The sequence below is a fragment of the Microchirus variegatus genome, assembly GCF_963457635.1.
Source record: "Microchirus variegatus genome assembly, chromosome: 11".
In the NCBI taxonomy this organism is placed as follows: Eukaryota; Metazoa; Chordata; class Actinopteri; order Pleuronectiformes; family Soleidae; genus Microchirus; species Microchirus variegatus.
Window position 1 is genome coordinate 18,447,320 of NC_139812.1, and position 23,924 is coordinate 18,471,243.

Consider the following 23,924-nt stretch of genomic DNA (forward strand, 5'->3'; position numbering starts at 1 on the left):
TGGCAATTTGACAAAAATCACGCTAATTCAGAGATATGACGACACCGCAGTGAGCCTTATCCCGAGGGCTCAGTCAATGCTGTGTACAGCTTTAATTGGATCTAAAGTTAGTAATCTAGTAAAATGCAAAGCGGGAGTGGAGTTGAGAGCATCAAACTGTGCCAGTGTGAAGTACTCGCTCGCTGCCAACCAACTGTGCTGCAGAGCCAAGGATTCTTCACACACGTTATTTTTCAAAAGTTATTGAGCAGACAGAAGTTTAAAATGAGAGGAAAGAAAAAAAATCTCCTGACCACGTATTGCTTTGAATACATTTTATTGTGCACCACGAGGCAATATTTCAAGGCGGCATAATACAACTGTGAAAATTGTTTGTTTTCATCCGTCCTCCTGCCACCGTTCATCCATACTCCTGCCAGCACATACAATGACATTGGGAGACAGCTGGAAAATGTTCTACTCATCACCCACAAAACCACGGTCGCTGCCAAAACGCTGCACAGAGACTGCGTATTAGCCATCTGAGCCGAGACCGGCGTGAAAACAAAGAAGAGGAGAACAGAGAGGGGAGAAACTGCTCAATCAAAGAGGCATCGTCACTAATATTAACAAGGGATTTATCAGGTAGAAAACTCTTTAAACGTTGAGGTGAACAATGTCGATTGGGCGTTAATTCAGCAGAACTTTGCAAGTTTGGCCATTTTTGTCGTCTTCTTCTCTCCCCTGTATAAACTCACTGTCGAAGCTCCGCCCTCCTGGTCAGGTGCTTTTGTCTTTAAATGAGCCTTTTTAACACAGGCTATCGCAAAGATACCCGTAAAAAATGCCCGGTCGGCATCTATTTAGCATGTTCCTGTGGTTTTCAGCTCTCACCATTTGACCCTCGCTCAGTCAGACGGTCATTTCCTCTTTCACACGGCCCTGATTTTGCAAGTCTGGTAGTAGTGAGTAGAGACAGCCCCAAAATAAGCCATTTACCCATCACAATAACTGTGAAATTATAGTACAAACACATAGTTGCGCTTCAAATCAATTAAAGAACTACTTGAAAAATGAATGAAAATGCAGCTTTAATATTTCACAAATGAGATACAGATTGAACTTAAAGTCAAAATATGCGCCGACCTTCAACTCTCATAGAAAAGACAGATGAATGTCTAACATGTACAGTATAAAAGAACCTCATGCGTCTTGAAAGTAAGAATCCAGGTCCTCTGGAATCTCAGCCAAATCCCGTGAGGCGTTGGCGGCTGCCTCTGGTGCCGCTGCCTCTGGTGCCGCAGCGGAGCCTCTGACAGCAGAGTTTTCCCGCGACCTCTGTGGCGTCCCCATCTCTCGCTTTACGTCCTTGCCGACGCCGCCTCCTCCTCCCAAAACTTTCTGGCTCTCTACGAAGTACTGGTTGGGGTGGTTGAGTGAAAAATTGGCATCCTCGACCTGTTCCAAAGAGACAGAACACATGACTTTAAATCCAGAGGAAATAATTGCAAGTCTAATTTTTCACAGAAGTGTCGGGTTGGACGTTCAATGGCCAGTAAATTCTCTTTGATATGACGATCACGTAAAAAACAGCTTAATTAAGGACGAAGTATTTGTTAATTTCACTAATCCAGATAAACTATTCCATCAGAGCACAGTGAAAAGATGAAAAGCCCTTTCAGGAAATAAAATGTCAAAAATCACTCACACTAAAACAACCTACGAATCAGTCACAAGATGACGTTTGAGCTCTTTCAAGTCCTCTATCTGTGACCTTTACTTCTCAAACAATTATTCAATTGTGATTAATTCCGTCAGTGTGAAAGCATCAGTATTATTTTAAATGACAACGACATTTGTACACAATAACTATGAGCTGCTAATTTGAGCTCAGTAATGAGAAATTTCACTTTGCTCTTTCTACAGTTCATATAAGGAATTATGCCACCAAGCACTTTGGTGCGAGTAGAACGTATCCTGCAGGGGCCGGAGAGCGTTAGTGATCAGCACTGATTCTGATTCGACGTAGTCCTGATATAAATCGCCGCCTTTATCATCAAGTGACTCTGTCCTGCTTTCATAAGAAATATCAAATTCAAGAACTTTTCAAGGACTTTGCAGATTAGTTACCTCAAACTCAACTCAGCAGTCTGGGACTCACATAACGGTTAATTACAGTTACGACATTAAGAACTTTTTAATGAGAAATATCAGGCTTGAACGCGTCTCATTTGTGCTGGGTTACAGTGATGGAGGTGACGCGGTCCCCTCGTCCTTCTTTAACACATCACCACAAAACAGTGAGAATTATTCAGTTGTTCGGTAAGAGTTGCACACAGACTGCATCAAATTGACTATAAATTCAGTTTTCAACATATAAATGAGTACACTTTTAATATTTCACTCTCGCGTCTGTGTTCAAAAGACTTCCATGTCCTGACCTGGATTTTCTGTTTAATTAACAAACCTTTTGGGGATTTTCAAGGACCTGTGGGACATTTGTTTATACTGTGAATTCAACATGTATAAATTGTCCTGTGAGGCAGAATAATTCATTTTACACATGACTGCAGAATACAACATCGTTGTTTTTCATTAGCCGTTTGCGCGGACTGATGAATGTAAACAAACGTGACACCTGCATCTTTCATTAGAGTCAATGACCTGCCATCAAGCCGAGGCGTTCGAGGGTTACAACCGTGTACTCGCATAAAGTAGACAGCTGGATTTTAACGTCTATATTTCCATACAAGATGGTTTAAAGTGGGACATGCTGTTTTTGAGAGAAAAGGTGCATTATTTCGTATACATTGACATGGTACTAATGTTTGAATTAGTACCACTTTTTCGTATGCAATAGCAATATCAGTATATAGTATAAGTATATAAGTATCTATCAATGCCGATATATGTCTGATACAGTCATTTAACACCTTTTAAACAAGCTGTTAACGACACATTTGTGCCATTTCAAGAAATGTAACCCTTTAACACCCTGTGAGTCAGTGATTTTGCCCATTTTTCCAGAATAACGTCCAATACCTGGCAGTTATTTACAATCAACTGCATGTTAAAATAGTGTATTAACAATTTATAATTTATAAAACAAAATGTTTTCTTTAGAAAAAACACAGTAGTTGCACAAAACGTCACGAAATTTACAGTAATGCAAAAGTTTGAATGTGTTGAACAGTGAATGTTGCAGCTGTGACAGTGAACTCTGTCGTGGCCACAGTTTAATGAAGTCTGCGTAAAAACTAATCTACTTCAAAGTCAAAAAAATTGATGATTTGTTTATGTGTGTCACCTCCTATGATGCTCCCTTTTTTATACAAGTTATTGCAGTCCGTCTAAAAACATCATTAATTGTCCTACATCTAACTGATCTAAATCATATTCTGATGTTTTGCACTGATAACTGAAGAGTAGAGAGAGCCCTAAGAGCCCGTATGTCCACCAACACTTGACTAAACACCCTTGCAATCTAAAGGAAGGTGAAATCCTTTATCCCACCCCCTTAATTGGACGCGCTCCAAACTTTAATGGGATCCTCGTTGGGTCAAGGCACATCCCTCCACAAATTTTGGGAAATTGGCCCGAACAGTATTCTAGCAATCTTGCTAGACGGAGTGAAAAACACTTACTTATACTTCACTTACTTATCTTCTCTAAACTAGGACTTTGAGTACGACTAAAAGAGAAGACGACTCGAGCGTCCCAACTTGAATTCCATTAAATTAAATACATATGCACAGGGGACAAAAAGGATCTTAATGCTTTAATCAACCTATAAAAATTAAGTGGCTATGACAGCCAGCTAATGACAGATGTTATGACAGTCCTGGGTCTCTCTCCTGAGCCTTCATGCATGAGATTCAAGGACTGAGCTGTTGCCTCTGACACAGGTGGCCCAAATTAAATTCAATCTGCACTTACATTGTGTGTCAGCTCAAAGTACTTCTGGCACGCCAGCTGATAGTGCATTCCTTTAACCAGGTCCAGGATCTGCGGGATAAGGTGGAGGACAGAGAGAGATTAGTTCAAAGACGTCAATTTCAACAGTATTCCCCGCACTGTTGTTGTTGTGTTACAGCGCGTCCAAACAAGATACCGCCAACGCTTTGTGACTTTATGTTTTGCAGTGTTACAAATCAAAATTGTTTTAACTGGCTTTGGGCTGCAGTGATGACATCCCATCAAAAAACATCTTTGCAAATGTAATGGGAGCACACCTCAGGTTTATTCGAAGAGATTTAAATATCCTGGCCCTAAAACCTTTGTCAACAATACACCCTGAAGGGTTCGGTGAAGCTGAAAGTAAGGGTGTGAGCGAGCCATAAAGGCTCACGCACTCTTTCTCACTGTTGTATTCGACTGACAGCACACTGAGGGTGACTTACCTGCTGAAAAATGAATCCAAGGTCGTCAGTTTTTACCCAGAGAAAGACTCCTGAGTGAGAAGCTAACTGCATCTGGCTGCTTCATTATTTCCTATTTTCCTGAAAGCTGCCTCCAGCATGATACTGCCACCAGCATGCTCAACCGCTGTGGCTGGTGTTGGATCAGTGAGAGCGGTAATAAAAGGCAAACATTTGCAGTTCTGTGCTTTTTTTTTTTTTCTCAAAAAGGGCAAATATGACACCAGTATGATGTTAGTACGCTCACAAGCAGATTCTGAGGGACTAAAGAAAACAATATAGCAAACCTAGACCAAGATACTCTGTCATAATATCACTGGATTGACGACCCTGTGTGTGCTAGGTCTTTTAGAGATAAATCAATATTAGGTCATCCTTTGAAAGTAACTATTATGATTATGCATTGGGGGATTCATCAAATGATCCAGACTTTTCATGTACTGCCTCCAACAGGTCATACTTTCACTTATCCTTCACTCCTCTTTGACTCATTTCATTTGACACCCAGATCAAATAGACACGTGGTTATTTGAAGGACTGCCGTGGAATAATAACGACGCGGTCCATTAACTTTTCATCGTGTGCCTTCATCATGTCATTGTGTTCATTTGTCCAGTATATTCAGTGTCACAGGTTGCTGTGCGACATGTACCCCCTGCTCGACCGAGGTCTGTGCTGCAACTACTTAAAGGTAGGGTGGGAGATCATTTTCTGGAGCATTTTTTTTTTTTACTGTATTGCTTAAAATCCTCTTCATAAACCACTTGGAACCAATTAATTAAGGACTCATATTATACCTTATTTCTCCAAGTTACACTAGTTCCCAGGTGGACCTAAAGAGATACTCTTTAGGTCCACCTTAAAAAAAGTAAAACAAAACTTAAGGGACAGGAAATGACATCAGCCACAGAGGCTACTGGGACCTAACAGCAGTTAGCATTTGGAAAAGTGATCATTTACAGGCTCAAGCAGGCACATTGCTGTCATATATAACATGCATCCACTGGACTAAATGATGACTGAAAGCTCTGAAAGGGCTGCAAAGTGACGCCACGGTGGCCCTGTTTGTACTGGACCAGTGGGTTAACTTTAAAGGTGAAGTAAGTAGTTTATAGTGACATATAGAGGAGAGGCTGAAATTTACAACAACGAACTGCTCCTCTGCTCACCCCCTCCCTTCCCTGAGTGCGTAGTCTGAAGGAATGGGGCTTGGACTTTTGAATTCAAAATCTAGTTCCAGGATCTCCAACTCTTCAAGACCAAACTTCTCAGACCATTTCTAACTGCTTTCAACCACTGACGGTTTGGTGTAGAAAATCACAAATATACCATTCAATCAAATGAAATAAAGAAAACACGCACCTGACTGATTCCACTGGGCGACACTTTGTAGACCTGAAGCTTCTGCTTCAACAGTTCTGGGTCACTGTGACGAAATGGACATCCTACAAAAGCGAACGAAAAACAAATAATGCTACATAAATAAATAATATTCACTTGTTTCACCAACAGGAGGAAACGAAAAACAGAGCTCGACAATGAGAGGGTAACAGCTTCTACCAACAGCTGTCAACTCACCATGATGGTCGCCTTGGCTGGGTAAGTTTGACAAAATCACCTTCATGCAACTGTAGGGGGTGTAGTCTGCTCGCTTGCCTTCTTTGCCAAACATGTGGCGAATACCATATGCATATGCTTTGTCAAACTACAGATAGAGAGAGAAAGAGAGATACAGAGGGGGAAACGAGAGAAAAGAACAGTGGAGAGAGAACGAAAAGGCATTAATGAAGATTAGAGTGTAAGAGGGACAAGGTTGGGGTGAAAAGAGACATCGTTATACATCATGTCAGTTTTGACAGAGTGTTTTCCTCAATGAAATATAGAGCTATTAAAGAGAACGTGCTGTAGAGGTGTCGCCATACTCAAGGCAAGTGAAATATGGGCATGGTAATACCGCCGTCTCTCCCTCACGGTGCTTTTGCCCCCCTGCCCTGGGCACTTTGATACAATAGGACAAGTAAGGTCCAGTGTGGAACCTTTGGGGGGGTTTATTGGCAAGAAATTGGGATATACTACTCATAAGTATGTTTGCATACTGTAAGTATAATTGCTTTAAAATAATAATAAAAAAAAAACTTACACAATCTACATACATTTATAGTTGTTGCTGGAGTATTGAATTTCCCTTTTTGAGGAAAAAAAGCATATTAAAAAGGCAATAGAATGATAAGACACGATTCGATTTACTTCTACTAATTCTAAAAAAAAACAAAAACACAATAAATACCCACAATTTTCTTTCGTTTTTCTGGCTCTTTTTCCAAATAAAAGTGCACCTCCAAATTATGACTGCCGTATTGAAATGTATAAACGAGCTGCATTCAGTCAGTCAGGCAAAAGTGAACCCTCTCTGTTTTTTATGCACTTTATCAAAGGCCACAGAGCAGCAGCAGCAGTTGTAATATGTGTAAAATCTTTATACGATCTCCCAATAAGCAAAACATCAAGGTCAAGGACAAGTGAACTGTACTAATAAATTGCCAGACGTCTGCAGAGCCTCATACCGTAATCAGTCCACTGTGTTCCAAACCAAACACTCCTACATACTTTTAAATGGAGGGGGTCATTGTGCAAACCTCTCCGCAGTGGACTGCTTTAATACGTGCAGTGCCTCGATGCAACCATTAAAAAGAAATTACAGGGACCCTGCCTCTAAAAAGCAAACAGTAAAATCCACACAGTGCACTTCAACGGTGGCAGAACACAATCACCATGACTGCACCCATCATAACACATTAATGTTGCAATAAAGCCCCTGAACTTGCTAATGAGACAAGCCGCAAAGGCACTTTTAAACCCAATAAAAACTTATTTAAGTACAGTAAATCAAATATTAATTATGTAGAGCTTCTTAGGAATTTTAAGAGGCTGTTTTCTGATTTAATACCCAGCTAGTCTATTAAAATGAATCCTGGAGCTGCGCTGACGTGTGTTTAAAGCGCACGTATATGAAATAAGGTGATTGAGACGTAAAAAGATCTCACATGATCTATAAAGCGATAGAGTCTGAACTTTAGTTCCTTGTAGAGTGTGAATTAATATAATGTGTAACCACAACTCAATGCTAAAACTCCCTCAGCACAGAATTCTGGGAGATAAAACTGCTTTTACTAATCAATGTGTCCATACACTTTAGATAATCCTGGATATACTCCACTACCAGAGTTGGCCTCTAAACCGACATAACTGGGAAAAATCACAGTAAAAATTCAGAACACAAACACATAAGACGCAATAAAGGAGGAGAGTCACATAGTTCCTCTAGTGCACATTTTGGCTCCTGGGAGTACATCAGCTACAACATCCCCCCACACTCCAGGACACATTGACAAAAAACCTGCAGCAGTGGAGACAGAGAAATAGGACACAATCAAAGGGATTATGGACGCGTGTGTGCGTGCATGTGTATAAACTTGGCATGGCTTCTTAGCCTCAGTCCACAGTGACTGCTGTGCCTGCAGCTTCAATCTCTTTTGTAAGCGATACCACCAAAATACCTTTTAATCTGCACCACAGGTCTTACTTCACAAACTAAAAGCATAAAAAGGTAAAAGAATATAAAAAAATACTGCATACAAGTGCACATTACGGTCTGACATTTGAGGCCACTATCAGCACTTGCAGAGTACTTTTGAATTGGTCCCTAATGAATTCCTACATGGCTCTATCTCATTGAACATTGGCTTTTTTTTTTTAATATGAATGAATACAGAACAGAAAAAAAATACATTTGCTCACAAAATCCCTTCACTTAGATCTCTTCAAGAAAAACCTCTTCACAAAGTAAAGCAGACCGATAGCAAAAGAGGAGCTGGGGGCTACTTTGAAATGTCCTGAAAATACCAGCAATTTAAACGGTATAGCGTGCATTTGTACCCAAACTTTAAAATTAGTTTAAATGAAGTGTCATCTAATGACTCTCCTCTACACTCTGAAAACAACCAAGTGGAAACCCAACCCGATAATGTGAAAAATGGTGTCAGTTGGTATAAATTAATTAAGCGGAAGTTGACATCGGTTCAGAGCAGCAGCGTCCTACAGCGAAACAACACACTGAAATGTGGTACAAACAGACATCCCTCATTGATAGATCGAGATGATTTCATCAATTTTCTCTCTCGCTCTCCCTCTAGCCTAATATTACACTGCCTCTTCCTCCAGGCCTCCCTTTCAGCATCGCTGCCTCCCATCTTTTTTCTCTGTGCCAGTCGCATACTAATGAGCCGGCTTTGTGCAGCTTGCCACAAAGTGCAGTCCCTGACACAACACATACATCACTGTGAAAGCTGTGATCTGGTCAGCACCGTTCTGCTGCCTCTGCTGTGAAACAAGAGCCGGGCTTTGTGCAGAGCCCCATCGCGCCTTCTCTGAGAGCAAGTACATGGATACAAAGCCCCCTGAGAGATGGAGACAGGGATACAGTGTACTGTAGTTGCCGTGAGGTTCATCCTCGGTTGATAACTGGCACAGCAGAGTAAAAAAAAAAAAAAAAAAAAAAAAAAAACAGGAGACAAGGACAGGACCTTGTTACTGTAGAGACGCCACGTAACAGGTGTCACATCGCCATTCGACCATCATATTATTGGCATGTTAACATTAAACATGGGACATTTTTACATGGTTTGAATGAAAATGCTTTGTTCTTCTTTACAGAGAGAGGACCTTTCAAAAATAGAAGGAACAATAACAGCAGGTAATGATTTCTTTTTACATTTTGTTTTTACTCATTTTCCGTTCCATGATCCAATTTTAATAAACGGGGAAGTTTTAATCATTTCTTTGTTCGATTAACCGATTAATCATTGCAGTCCTACTTAATTATTAATATTACTGTATTAACCAGCCAGCAGGCCACAGTGATAAAAGGGTGAACGTAATGATGTAGGACCTAGCTGAATTAATTATCTTTATTGTCTCCGACATTAGCAAAGTAGAAATTTGTACCACATCTGCAAATTACCAGGTACTTGTCAGTGTACTCTTCTGCTGTTATTTTTAATCAAGTTGTTCTTTTGCACTTAGCAGAAAAATTTCAAATGTCAAAGTCTCGGATATTATTTGAATAAGTGAAAACAGGAAAGCCTCTTTACAAATCTTTGTGTATCAGTCTAGTCAAAATGATTTAATGGATCTTTAAATAAAACAACCCACCAAACTGAAAAATGATCAGAAAACACAGACTCGGGCTCAACATATTCCCACAGTACTCAGTTAAAAGACTTACAGATGGTCCAGAATGCAGCGGAGCGTCTGGTCTTCAATCAGCCTAAAAGGGCACACGTCATTCTGCTGCACATCAACCTCCCACCGCCCAAACTAAAATTCAAGTCACTTTAATTCTTGCATACAGAGTGACTTCTGGGTCAACAGCACCCATTTACTTAAACTCAAACATATGGGCTTGTGCTCCTCCAAGAAACATCATGTGGCACTGCCATCCCAGCAGCACACAAGGCAATCACAGTCCAGACTGTTCCCCCTCTGTGATTCTCTGGTGGTAAAATGAGCTGCCAAATCTTATCAGGGACATCCTCCTCTGTATCCTCAAGACACGTCTCTTCTGCAAGCACCTCCTCTAACACCCTAACATGCCTAAGTAGCTCTTGTCTTGGTGAACAGACTGAGTTCTTCACCTCTAACACAGTGCTGAAGTTTTACTGTTCCACGTCGCAGTGGATGGTAATTAAAGGAGTCATATTATACCCTATTTCTCCAAGTTAACCTAGTTCCCTGGTGTCCTAATGAACATGTCTGTGACATGCTTTGGTCGAAATACCATAAGGATGAAGCACCACAGCAGTTCAATCACAAAAGAAAGACAAAAGAATAGTAAAACGAAACTTAAGGGACAGGACATGACATCAGCCACAGAGCTAACAGAGCTAACAGCAGTTAGCATTTGGAAAAGTGATCATTTGCCATCATATCTAACATGTATCCACTGGACAGATAAATCCTCTGATGCTGGAAGTTTGTGTAGGACTCTGTGCTGCACTGTGGAGCCAAGAATAGAACTTTTCGTGGACCGTTGCCCTCGCCAGCATTCTTGCATGTTTTACAGACAAAGCAGACAACAATTCTAGGAATTTAGTGCATTGTAACGTCCCAATGAGTGTGGAAGTCAACATTGCGTGTTTTTATCTCCTGTACTTAGACTGAGGAGGACCAGAAAAACATGAGTGAGTCATCTTTTTTTTACACTTTGCCAACTGATAGGGCCTCCAGAGTCCCAAATATAAGGATTTAAATGATTAAAAAGTTGATTTTGCATCATATGGGACCTTTAAGAAAGAGCCAATAGAATATTCAGTTTGTATCCATCTGATAATCAAAATCACTGGGGGAAAAAAAAAACATAAAATCCAACAAAAAGCCACAAAAATCCTTCACAAAGCACAGGCTGTAAGGAGAGCCATGCACCACCGATGTTATGTGACATGAATGTGAGCGAATAATGCACACGTCTGCCGTGGCTGCCTGTAAAGAATTTCAGTTCTTACTTCTTCAGTCAGGACTCTTATTGAGAGACACGACAATTGAATCCACAACCACCGCAAGCCTTCATTAAGCTCATTACAGTTGAAACTAATTAAACAAGTGATTTTTTTTTTTTTTTTTTTAATCAACACAGGTATGATGTAGTCAATATAGCTGTAACCCCACCCCCAGCACTACTAATTAATGTGTGGAGCAGCACTCAGGAGAGGGAAAGTCATTAAAGCAAAATGTCACGTAATATTCTGTTGCCTTCTTATGAGGAAAAACGTAATAATCGTATATGTTATTGTACACATTACCTTGTCTGCATCCACTTTGCCTCTGATGAACTCTAACCTCCAGAACTGCAGCGCCTGCTCCAGAGTGAGGCCGATGCCTTTGAGGAAGAGTCCGTACTGCATGCGGCCTCCGTGACGTAGGTGGTGGTTCTCTCTGAGAGCTTGGTGGAGCTGCCTCATACACAGTGGGAAGGACTTCACTGAAAGCTAGAGGCAGACAATAATTAATGACCTGGACACAAAAAAATAACTACTCTAATTTATCAGTGCCAGTAAATATCTAATTACTTTCAATAGTAGGACATGTTAAACATAATGTGAAGCCAGTGATTACAAGCAATGGTGCCTCAAACACGCCAGAGTTTCAAACCCAACCTCATCTCTCCTCTCTTTTTGCACCAGTTATTCCCAGGCACAATGGCACCCTGAACTTGACATTTGGAGAATAAATGGTCAGAGCAACTCACCGAATCAATTTGTTCCAAGGAGATTTTGCCGACATTCTTCTGGACGCTGTAATCCTGCCCCACATAGGCATGACTAAGAAAAGAAATAGTGTGTGAAAAATAAACACGGCATTCTTTAATATCACCGATGCAATTTTAGAAAATATCTGGGCTGACAAGAAAAGTAAGGAAAAAAAAAATATTTAACCAGCTGAACAAACTATTAGTAGATTTTAAGTTGACGACTGTCCACTGAGTCCTGTGTGACAGTGTTTCACATCACACCGTGTTCCCCCCCCCGACCACAGAGATTAGCGGCATACTCGCTAATCTCAAAAAAGCTTCCCACTAATCCCCATCAACAATCAGGCAACATGACTCCTTCTAGCCCGATATTCATGTTCTAACTTTTATCTGAAAGAAGATAAAACACCCTCTAAGAGTAATTCCTCTTTGCTATTGATACTGAAGTCTATTGAAGTCGACTGCTATTAAGCCACCGTTTAAACGGTGGCTGTTGCTGATTCACATTATCTTTTGATGGCGTCCGCATACAAGGTTTTTACATTAAGATGCGGCACTTGAGTATTGGAAGTTGGCGGCGGCTGTTTGACTTTAATAGATTTTGATTTGAATATTGCAGTGGATGGAAATGAAGTGACAAGCATGTTCCTCCTGTAACTGCTCCATTCCTGCCTGGTGGAAAACCCTCTTACAAATGTGTCCACGTCTTAGACAGTGATCACAGGACCACACAAAGCAGGTTTATCAGCCATGTGGAATTCAATTGTGTGTTTAATCTATACATCTATTCAATAATGTATCCCCAAAAAGCACCACTCACAGCGATTATAGGTATAATAGAAGACATGAGCAATCGGAGGAGACATGACAAACATGTTTCAACAATAGGAATAGTTGATGGCGCACATGTGGCCACTCGCTGTACTGTAAATTCCCACAGCATCTGGAAATGTCGACAGCGACAAATTGGGTTGACTCAAACCCTGGCCACAAGCCCCCGGCACTCGTCCATGATCCGAACATCAATCCTGCTAAATCTCTTCTTCGGCAGAGTTCGGGCAAAATGGGAACAGCGTTATTAATCCTGCTGCTTACCTGAGATGGTTAAGAAGAGGTTGGAGCCGTTCATCAGAATGCACCGCAGGTAGCGAGCGTGCTGCCAGCTGCAGAGACAGGAATCGTGTGAGTGATGGTAAACAGTGTAGATAGAAGGATTAGAATAGTCTTCCATTGCAGGCTGAGTGCAAACATGAAAAGATGCTTATGAAAAATGATTCAAATATAAATCCATGGCTGAAGCAGGTGGAACAAACCTGAAGCAAGTGTAAAAACTAATTGAGGACAATGTAGTGTTGATCTGGGTTGCAACAAATTATCAATTGATTGAATTAATTGGCAACTAGTTTGAGAATCGATCAGTTTGAGCAAGTTTTTAAAGATCAAAAACATGATCCGTTTAGAGCTGCAACTAACGATTATGCTCATAATTGATCAATCTGTCGATTACTGTGTCGATCAATCAATTTCTTATTTGGTCCTTAACATGCCAGAAAATGTTGAATGAAACCTTGTTATGACCAAAAACCAAAATTAGTCACTTTTAATTATTTCTTTGTTATATGGAGCAAAGAAACCAGAACATATTTACATTTAAGAGGCTGAAAAATCTGAAAGCTATTTTGATTATCGTTTTTTTCATAATAAAAACAAGCTGACGAATGATTCAGCAATCAATTAATAATTGATTAATCGCTGCAGCCCTACACCCGTTGACAAAATAAAACGTGTGTATGTTACTTTGAGGTTAAGGAAAAGCAAAAAAAAAAAAAAAAAAATTCCAACATTTTATGTATGACTAATTGAAAATAATAATAAAAAACTTCTCCATTTAGTGTTTTTAAAAGCTCAGTCTAGTTCATCTACACATGCACTTTGAATGTTTAATTTTTAAAAGTAAGCCCTAGAGATGAACTCGCATTCCTCCTTAAAAAAAAAAAGCTTTACTTCATCTAATAACTTTAAAAAATGTGGCTTCAAATTCAACCTCACACATTCACAAGAGACATTTTAATATTCGGTATCATGCGTGTTAGAACGAATAAAGCACTAGCTGGAGTCATATGGAGGAGCAGCTTTCAATTTCATGCCTTTTTAATGACACATTTCCATGATGTCCCGTTGCTGTACCCAGTGGAGGAGAATAACCATTATTGTAGTACAAACAGTCATAATGGCACGGTTACAAGAAAAATTGTTTGAACATTTTTCCGTTCCAATGGTTAGTGGTCCAGATAATTACCAGGAAATGGAAAAATGGCTGAACTGGACTAAGCTGACCCTGTTGTTTGCTTTTCTATAATTTATTTTCTAATCCTGCTTGTGTTCCCCATAACCAGGTTAAAGCTAACCAGGGATATGTTGTCCACTATTCCAACATTAGGACTCTAAACAACACCATAAAGAGCACACAATCTGATTGTTGGAGACGATTATAATAGATTTTCCCGGCAGTGCATTTTCCCAGACCAGAAACCCATTAGGGATTTCTCTAACTAACTTGCTTAGTAGTGGCTTCTCGCTGAGTTATTCAGTTTGCCAATACACATTTTGGTAGATAAGTGGCCAAGCTTAGTTTACCACTTTGTCATGAACAGAGGCTTTACCAGAAAAAGCATGGATTGAAACCGACGGCTCAGTCAAAGGCAAGAGATGGAGAACGGAACACAAAACAGACCAAAAACAAACCTTTGATCAAACTGCCAAAGTGTTTTCAATGCACAAGGCAACAAACCGTGTGCAGTTAGTGGACTCAATCAGATTAAATGCAATTCTGAACAAAGTCAGTCACCCTCATATAGTTCATCCACCACAAACCAAAAGTATATGGTATAAACCTGTGTAAGAGCACTATCTGTCAGTGGTTTCCACCCACTGCCAAGTGTAAGTGGCATTACATTCTAGGTCACCTGAGTGTTTTACAAGGTCCAACTTGAAATAAAGCAGAATGGATAACTTGGGGATTAGGCAAATTGGTGTGAGTGGGAGAGTGGATGGATGTTTGTCTCGATGTGTCCCTGTGATGGACTGGTGACCTGTCCAGTGTACCCCGCCTTTAGCCCCATGTCAGCTGGGATTGGCACCAGTGCTCCCTGCGACCATCATGTGGAGGATAAAGTGGTAGAAAATGGATGGATAAATAAGCAGTACCATCAAGCAAAAGCAAAATGTGTGTGATGAAAAGGTTTTGTAGCTCCTTCCCTTCTATTATTGTTGTAATATTTGCTTTTTGCACAACGGTGAGGTCATGTTTTCCTCATCGGTCCACACATACCTCCTCCTCTCATTCACCATTTCTGCTATATTTTGTTGAACCTCATCCTTTATCCATTGAATCTGTTCCCACTGCGCTCTTTCACATTCATCTTTGATCTGCCAACTTTCCCACCTTTGTCAAGCGTACAAATTTTTATGCAATTTTTCAAGATGTGTTGCATTGTCACCATTGTGTGAATAGAAAATGTGAATAAAACTGGCTCATAGAAACCCACCGAATGTGTGACGAGGGTCTAATAATCAAGACAAAAACCCGCAGAGTAGGCACAAAAGGAGGGGGGGGCACAAGTGTGCAAGGTCTTACATGTTAATCAAATAATTTCTACACAAAATTCAGTGATAGTTTCATGGATGTGATTTTACCGTATTGTGCCACTTGTTGCTGTTAAGGACACCAACAACTTTTCATTGACTTGTGTGCTTGTTCTGTTCTGGCAATCAGTTAATTTCACTTACTGCTGGCCAATTCCAAACAGTACAGTAAATAATTACAAGTCTGTGGCTGTAATTCACCTATAGAGTCAGTTTCTTGCACCTCTATAAAAGCACGAGCTGTAAAGCAAACGGTGACACTGCCTTCAGTTGTCGATCATGCCTGTGCCCTCTCTCCAGTCACGACCCCACCACACAGTGTAACTGAACCTTGGTTGTCTCCTCATATGTATTATGAAGAATGCCCCTCGCTCCCAAAAACATCATGATTCACCTCCCCCCAGGGCATTCAATGCATTGCACAAGTGTGCCGATACTGCAGATTCAGAACACAGGCCACCTTCCACAGCCTTAAAAAAAAAAAACTAAAAAAAAACCTTGCCCACAGGGAAAATAACCATTTTCAGACTAGCTGTCTCCAGCTTTCCCTCCAGCCATTTTATGTCATGTGTGCACACATATTTCCCCTCATCCGATCCCGGCATTTCTCCACCATCCCTCAGGGCTCTGGAGGGACCAACACAGCTGCAGTTTGGGCATAAAGCATCCACACTTGTGCACTGTATACACAAAATTAATTTCCATAAGGGAGTGAATGAAACACAACCTACTTTGCAACATGGGTGGAAATCTCTAGGTGCCTCCCAATTGGACTCCATGATGATTCCATTACAAAATGATTATCAATGCATCTCGATGCCTCTTAATTTTAATTTGAAGGTGTCACAATTTAATATTAACGTAGATTACATCTATTATCTTTCATTGATACTAACAGTAATTATGAGGAAACCAGGGAAAATGTCTGCCTCGAACAGCTGCACCCACGTGTGTTTTTTTTGTTTCAAATTAAGTTTCAAACAGAAAAATATAGAGAAAACTAAATTACTGTCTATAGAGATGCACAATCTAAGACACTGAGAGACCGAGACAGACAGAGAGAGAGATGTGCTGCAGTCATCAGCTGTCTCCTTCAGCAGATTTTGACAGAGACTTGAACAATAATTCTATTTTTTTTTTCATTATTGGCAGGGACAAGTCCACCTGTGACTGCAGAGTCCTGCCGACAGAAGCAAAGGAGGAGGGATATGTGCTGCGGTGTAAGCCGAGATTTCTCCACGACTCCCTCCAACTGATCTCTACAAAAAAAAGCCTGTGTTCTTTTGAAAAATCTCAAATGAATTCCTCATAGATAGTGGACATTAGTGACTATCCAACACCAATTTATGATCATTCAAGACATAATTATGCTGCATCTAAGATTCAAGACTTTTCCCCCAGCCTTACTTTCCAATATAATGTAAAGAGAAGCTGCTCTGGTGTAGTGAGTCAAAAAGGTGTTGATTAAAATCTACAGGGCAGCATTTCTTTTTCTATTTTTTCTAAATACTAAAAGGTCAGGGTTGTAATGGATGACATTACATTTACCAGCTATGAGTGTATGCCTGTTATTGTTTTGTGTGTGTGTGTTTGTGCACACACATTCTTATGCAGCAGTCTTAGTGCCTCCCCAACCCTAAGCCCATTACCCTGACCTTAAAGGAGTCATAGTATGTCCTATTTCTCCAAGTTACACTAGTTCCCTGGTGTCCTAATGAACATGTCTGTGACATGCTTTGGTCAAAATACCATAAGAATGAAGCACCACAGCAGTTCAATCACCCTGCCAAAACAGCCCTGTTCAGAACGCTTGGTTTAGGAGTATCTCTTTAAAAAAAAAAATTCAAAACAAAACTTGGGACTGGAAATTACATCAGCCACAGAGGCTACTGTGAGCTAACAGCAGTTAGCATTTGGAAAAGTGATAATTTGCAGGCTCAAGCAGATACATTGCCGTCATATATAACATGTATCCACTGGACAGATAAATCCTCTGAGGCTGGAAATTTGTGTAGGACTCTGTGCTGCACTGTGAAGCCAAGAATACAACTTCTTGCACACTTCACTGACTTCCGGTTTTCGGATACCGTTGCCCTTGCCAGCACTCTCGAGTTTTTTACAGAAAACAGTTCCAGGAATTTAGAGCAATGTGACGTCCCAGTGAGCATGGAAATCAACATTGCATGTTTTATCTCCTGTACTTAGACTGAGGAGGACCACAAAAACATGAGTGAGTCATCTTTTTTCACACTTTGCTGACTGATAGGGCCTCCAGAGTGCCAAATATAAGGATTTAAATGTTGATTTAGCATAATATGTCCCCTTTAACCATAACAACAAAATCCCTAACCTAAAACAAATTCAAACTCCAACTAAACCTCACAGCCAACCTCACTCACACGAGTGTGTGTGTGAGAGACTGACAACAGACAGTTTAAGTCCTTTGACAGGTCTGGACACATCTATGAACAGATCATGTTGCAATAGTGATACAAGATAAAGCAATCATCAGAAATTCAAACTGCTGATGCGACCCCATGTTAAGATTGTCTCTAATGTTTCTATTATTCATCTCCACTAAAAAGGTAAAGACTGTGCTATGCGTTTACTCCAAAATGTGCAGTTTCCGCATGTTTCTTAGAGCTTTGTGAGCAATCAGTGAGGAGTTGTAAACACTTACTGCGAGAGCTTTTGATAGCCTTGTGCGAAAGTCGTTGATAACAATGGCGACAATGTCCTGGTGTGGAATGTACACGTAGCCCGCTTTGAGGTAAACCTTTCTTGTTCGCAGCAGATCCAGGGCGTCTTGAAATGGAACCTTAAAAAAAATCCACAAAAGAGGAGTTGGAGAGAGGGTTATAAATAATCCATGTATTCAAAACGTGTCATGTTAATATTCTGTTTGCATGTATGACTGACAGGATTATAAGGTCATCCTGTTGCCCTTATACTTTTTGGCTGCTCCAAAATGTGATCCAAGCATTTACACAGTCCAGCAATGTTCAGTAAAATCAGACGTAATGATTAACATTCTCTCAACGAATAAACTGTCAGCAACAAACAAATGTAAATTCGGTGTCAAGCAGCGGGGCGTGACATTTCACCCGCTTCCTTTCATTTTGTAGAGAGGCAAAATGTAGACTTAGATTTGCTTTGGAAGTTTATGAAGATGATCCGTCAATCACGGTGTTATTTTTCCAACCCTCTTCAATCGCGCGGCTTGAAGAGATTCTTCCGCTCAATATTTTGTGACTCAGCAGTCGTGGTTCATACACATTTTCCAAGGGCAGATTTATATGAATATTGACATACACCTAAAGATTATTTCACATTAAAAGAGCCAGAATTTTGCAATAAACAACCCAAAATGTGTTTGCACACAACTGGGTCCAGGCCCAGTTATTAGTATTTATTTATTCCTTCATCTAATAGGCAAATTATTCAGCCAATGAAAGAAAAACACTTCAAGCTATTTTCAGCACATTATCCAAGATGCAAGAACTTTTCAAACCTTGTATTTCAAGCACCCATATGAGAACCCTTAACAGGTGTTAGGTCAAAACATTTCTGAAGCGGTAAATAAACAATATTCAGACACATATAGAAGAGTCTCCGGTAAATTAAACTACTAAAGGAAGAAAAACACAATGTGCTCCTTCATTTCTTATTAAAAGATGATCCAGCTCTGTCTGACAAAAACACTGGCCCTGGAGGTTGAGGAGATGAAAGAAATAAGAAAAAAAGAAAAAGAAAAGAACTAAGCAGAGAAATCTGTTTCGCTTTAATGCAATTCATAATTTTTTTTAAGAGTTCCGTTCACAGTTCACTAGCCATCTACACTGGTACTCTGGGGGAAGTTGAGATTACAAACAATTGGAGACACTGACGATAAAGCTCTTGTAATTATTCCAACATTTATTCCACATGCCAAAACATGATTTCAAAACATAAACATGATTTGCGGTGCAAGAAAGATTTTTTTTAATGTGAATATTTTGGCTGTACTGTTGTTATTGGTGAGTTCAGTATGTTATATGAATATTATTCCTGAGTCTCTGTGACATATTAGGAGAATTTTATGGCCAGTTACTTTAGATTTATTCCATAATGCACCTTTAAACCTCAAATCATAAACTCAACTTTTCTGTAATGAATGCATGTTTCTAAGCATAATCTAGGATAACCTGGATGATTGAGTAAAACTGGTGAAATGTCCCTTTAACAACAAACCAGCACAGGCACTATCAAATATAAGTGAAAAAATAAAAATAAATTGTTTTCAATTTCTTAAATTATTCTCAGAGTGATAACAGTGGTGATCGGTCAATTTGAGAGTATTTTTTCTATTTAAATGTTAAAAATGATTCATTTAATGATATTGTAACATTCTTTCCTACGTGTCTATACAATATGGCTTGCTTCTAAAGCTTTCATCTCCCTCAAGGATAATAAAATATGATAAACTAAGAGGTCTGACCGAGAAATAAATACGCCTCAGTCTTAGTGAACTCAATAGAGAAGAGGGTAACTCACTTTGTAGAAGTCCTGATCCTTCACGGTGATTCCACTGACAGAGTAACTGGAGTTGATAAGTTTTTCCTGCAGCGTCATCTTCTCTTCAGCACTGATCTGAAAAATTATTGACGAGGATGATGAATTTCGGCGGAGAGCAGCAAAGGCATGTGTCAGCTTTAATATGCAAGAAGGTCAAGGCTCATGGAAATCAAACGTCATTTGTCAAAACAAGACAAAGTGTTCATCATTGTTTGACACGTTATGTGTTGACAAATTATGTGTTTTTCCTTTTAAGCTTTGGTAAAAAAAAAAAACACTGCACTTTTCTGAAGTTAAACTTCAGGAAATAAAAAAAATTAACATCTGGATATTTGTTCTTATATTTATGATTGAAACATTAATAACAAACCAAAAAACTTTAAAATCAATGCTTAAGAAAAGCCTTTAATTTCATAGTGTAGTAACAATGATCAAACAGCTCCACCTAGTGATGAAATAGTTGAACACCACTACATACTGTTGGAAGCTTGTGCTGCTCACTGCCTTGTTGACTCCCACCACTCTCGGTAAGATGTCGCTTTCATAGTCAACTCTCAGATTACAAATTAGAAACAATTTCTTCAGTCTCTTTCTTCTGGTTTTTTTTATAACAAGGTAGAAAACATGAAATCAAGGTAAAACTAGAAAAGCACTTGGAGAGCGCAGACCTCCGCCAAGGCAGCTCAGTGCCTACAAAATAGCGATAAAAATAGTGATGGCGTTTATGGATCGTGCCCACATTTGATTTAACCACTTGTTGTCCCATTGCGGATACACTTCATCCAAATCCGTCCGTGGCTTTTCGAGTTATGTTGCTAACAGGCAGACAGACAACCAAACAAACAAACTCCAGCGAAAACATATACCTCCTTGGAGGAGGTCAATAAACTCACCGTATCATATTGCAGATTATTTTTGTGCAGAAATTCAAGCTTTTGTTTTGGCAGCAGCTCATTGAAGCGGTAGCGGAAAAGATCTACTTCCTGTTGTATAAACCAGCGCCTGAGATCTTCCCTTAAAAATGACAATGGAATAAAGCAGTTAGTATAATTACATTTGATTTACAGTGTATCCATGATTCTCCATAACATTTTTTTTCTATTTATTTCTTAATAATGACATACTTAACTTACGTTTGGCAATAGGCGAGCCTGAGAATGAAGTGAGAGATGTGATCCTTTCTTCTTTTCTCATGTTCACTTTGTCCAATCTGAGATTTTCTTTCATCCTTGACGGGTTAACAGAAATATTTTAACTCAGTAAACTCAGAGACAGGGTCAAATCACAGGTTACCTCACGATATGCATGGTCCATAATACCAATAATATTGCCATCCAGTGATTCTGTGATAATCAATATATTGCAAGACAATCATATAGCAATACATCGTGATATCCAACTGAAGAAAACAAACTGTCCATGATATACAGTATTAAAAGTGCAGGTTTTCTCTATTTATTCACAACATAGAGCTCTCTAAGTGTATCAAGTCTATATCGATTATTGTACTGCACGAGGAAGGACGATGACATATTGTGTTAAAGATACTCACAGTCAGTGGTGGTCTGTAAGGAAAGTTCAGGTTTTTAGACTCAGTCTCCAGTTTCTTTTTGTAGTCATCCGAAGTCTTCAGGTGGCGCACTCCCGAAGTCTCAACAGACTTCAACACTGCAGGTAGTATTAAAAGACCACATTGGAGATGGTGCTTACAGCAATTTACAGTTTATATTTACATTTTCACTTTATTGAAGTGACAACAAAAATGACCTACATTTCAGTCTGTCCACAGCAAATGCCTCGAATTCAGTGAGAGAGAGGTTTTCAAGAGGAGGCTGCCCGTAGAACTGCAGAGCACATCCATAAAGCTCTGTCTGAGGGCTGTTGATGAACTTCTTTCTTCTGCCAGAAAACTGCATGGTGGCTGATGATGGGCAAGTAAACCAAGTGTCTTCAGTGGATCACCGGACGTTTAACCAGTAGAGGTGCAACTGCAAACTTTAATTTTTAGAACACACAATAACAAACAGATCAGTATGTGTCTCATTACAAGTGTAAATACAGCCAAGGACACAGTTGATGACCTCCATCACCCTCGTCTTGCTTGTTTTAAATATATATATAAGTCGTTTGAGAAACAACTGAATATACTTTGTCATACAGTGTATAAGAGTTAATCTTTGGGATTAAACTGCTGGTTGGACAAAATACTGGATGATCACACTGATATTTTGAGAAACAAATAATAATTGATTCAAAAGTAGCAATTGATAGATTAATTAACAAAGATATGCTAACTGCAAGTTCATGAAAATAAAAGTGACAGTTTCAGCTGTCTCAAGTGGTGGCGTTTAGTAAATAAAACATGGTACATTGAAGTAAACACATATAACTGTGTAATGAAATTAGGGCTAATTATTTACCAATGACTAAATTAATCATGAACTACTTCGAAAATTGATTAATTGCTTTGAGTGTTTTTACTTAATAATTAAACCAAGTTGTTTTAATGATGAAAAGTAATTGTTAGTTGCAGCTTTAAATGAAATACAAACATACTTTAAAGTGCCACTGCCACCAATTCCCCCCAGACTGGTAAAGGTTAATACAATGCTGTGACTAAAAACTATCCAAACTATAATATAGCAATACTAATAACCACTCAAGAAGACAAATGACCAGAGTATATAGAAGAAAGAAGTTAATAGCCACGCATTCGCATACAGACTACTGTACGATTATGGAGTTGAAACTAATATCACACAATATCATAATAATGTAAAAAGACGACTTAAAAACAAATAGATTGTGTCATAATTGAGACACAGTATCATAATCCAAGTGAGCTTGGATTTGTCAACAACACGCATCACTAACGCAGAGAATATGCTAGCTAACACACAGCAAACCACCTCAGGTCCATATAGAAAAGTAGTTTTAAACACAACTGTGCTCTCAAATAAACCCACGAAACAAAGTGATAGAATAGTTAGTGAGTAATTTTATCGTTACATTACCGAATATGTGCTGGGACGGCTACCCGTGAGGTCACTCCCGCCAAACAAAGTGGGCTGTTCAACAAACGCGGGTAAACGATGACGCTTTTCACCAACCCAGGAAGAGGAAACGGTCATGTTAAATGGGCGCTCGTTTAGTTGTTCTGCCCGAGCCGCCGTTCGTCTGCGGGGTGGGTTCCCTGCTGAGTGACAACGTCTGAATGTATTCTCTAATGTGTACGATACACTTGAGGCAGACGTGAATCCGAAAAAGTTACGATTCAAATCAAGTCGTGGTTCACAACTGTGTCCTTCTAATGACTCGTCTCTGGTCGACTACTTTGGGTGTAACCGCAGCAGTAACTTGCGGTGGAGTTGATACAACAAAACAAATGCACCATGGACATGTGGCGTTACGAATAGGCTAAAATTAATTTATTATTGATCCAGAGCAAGCCTGTCTTTGTTTTTGTGATGAGACTGTTAGTAGTAGCTACGATGTACCCTTGAACATTTTATTCACATGTTTACATCCAGCCCATCTTCAAAATGGACTGTTCGTTTTAGCCTTAGCTCGCTAATAAACTGAATATTACATGTGTGTCATTCGGTTTGGGTCTATGGATAAAACACATATATAACATGATAGTTGTGTGCGGGAACATGCTAACACAGCAATGTCAAATCGTTATGCGAGTGATAGAAACGAGAAGACTTCAAAATGTACAGTCGTGACTTCAAAACTGCCAACGTGCCACGGTTCTCCGATGGCCATCTTGTACCGTGTGCACTCTTTGGTTCCGCTGCTTAGCAACAAACATTAGCGAGCTAGCCAGTTGCCTGGTTAGCCACTCGCAAGCGCAACGTAGTTAGCCGAACGCCTGGCTGGCGGACTGACAGTGATGAGTATAGATTGTGATTGGCATCCTGTTAACGTCACACATTCAACCCGGTTGTCGGCGTAAATCAAACTTCGTATGCCGTTTCGATGCAGATAGCGTTAGCTGTGTGCAGACAGTAGACAAATAG

At 39.7% G+C, this 23,924-nt stretch overlaps 1 protein-coding gene across 1 annotated transcript; it reads right to left on the reverse strand.

Moving 5' to 3' along the window:
- Positions 1-1,182: 1,182 nt before the first annotated feature.
- prim2 (DNA primase subunit 2) lies at positions 1,183-22,968 on the reverse strand (the record flags this gene model as incomplete). The annotated part of the gene is made up of 14 exons (XM_083897641.1): positions 22,917-22,968; positions 21,674-21,897; positions 21,455-21,570; positions 21,036-21,130; positions 20,796-20,916; positions 19,882-19,977; positions 18,029-18,166; positions 12,799-12,866; positions 11,701-11,773; positions 11,255-11,440; positions 5,976-6,102; positions 5,760-5,842; positions 3,916-3,984; positions 1,183-1,437 (listed from the first exon to the last, which is right to left on the reverse strand). The coding sequence occupies exons 2-14, from the start codon at positions 21,816-21,818 to the stop codon at positions 1,183-1,185; spliced, it is 1,572 nt and encodes a 523-aa protein (XP_083753767.1). The 5' UTR covers positions 21,819-21,897; positions 22,917-22,968.
- Between the last annotated feature and the right edge of the window lie 956 nt (positions 22,969-23,924).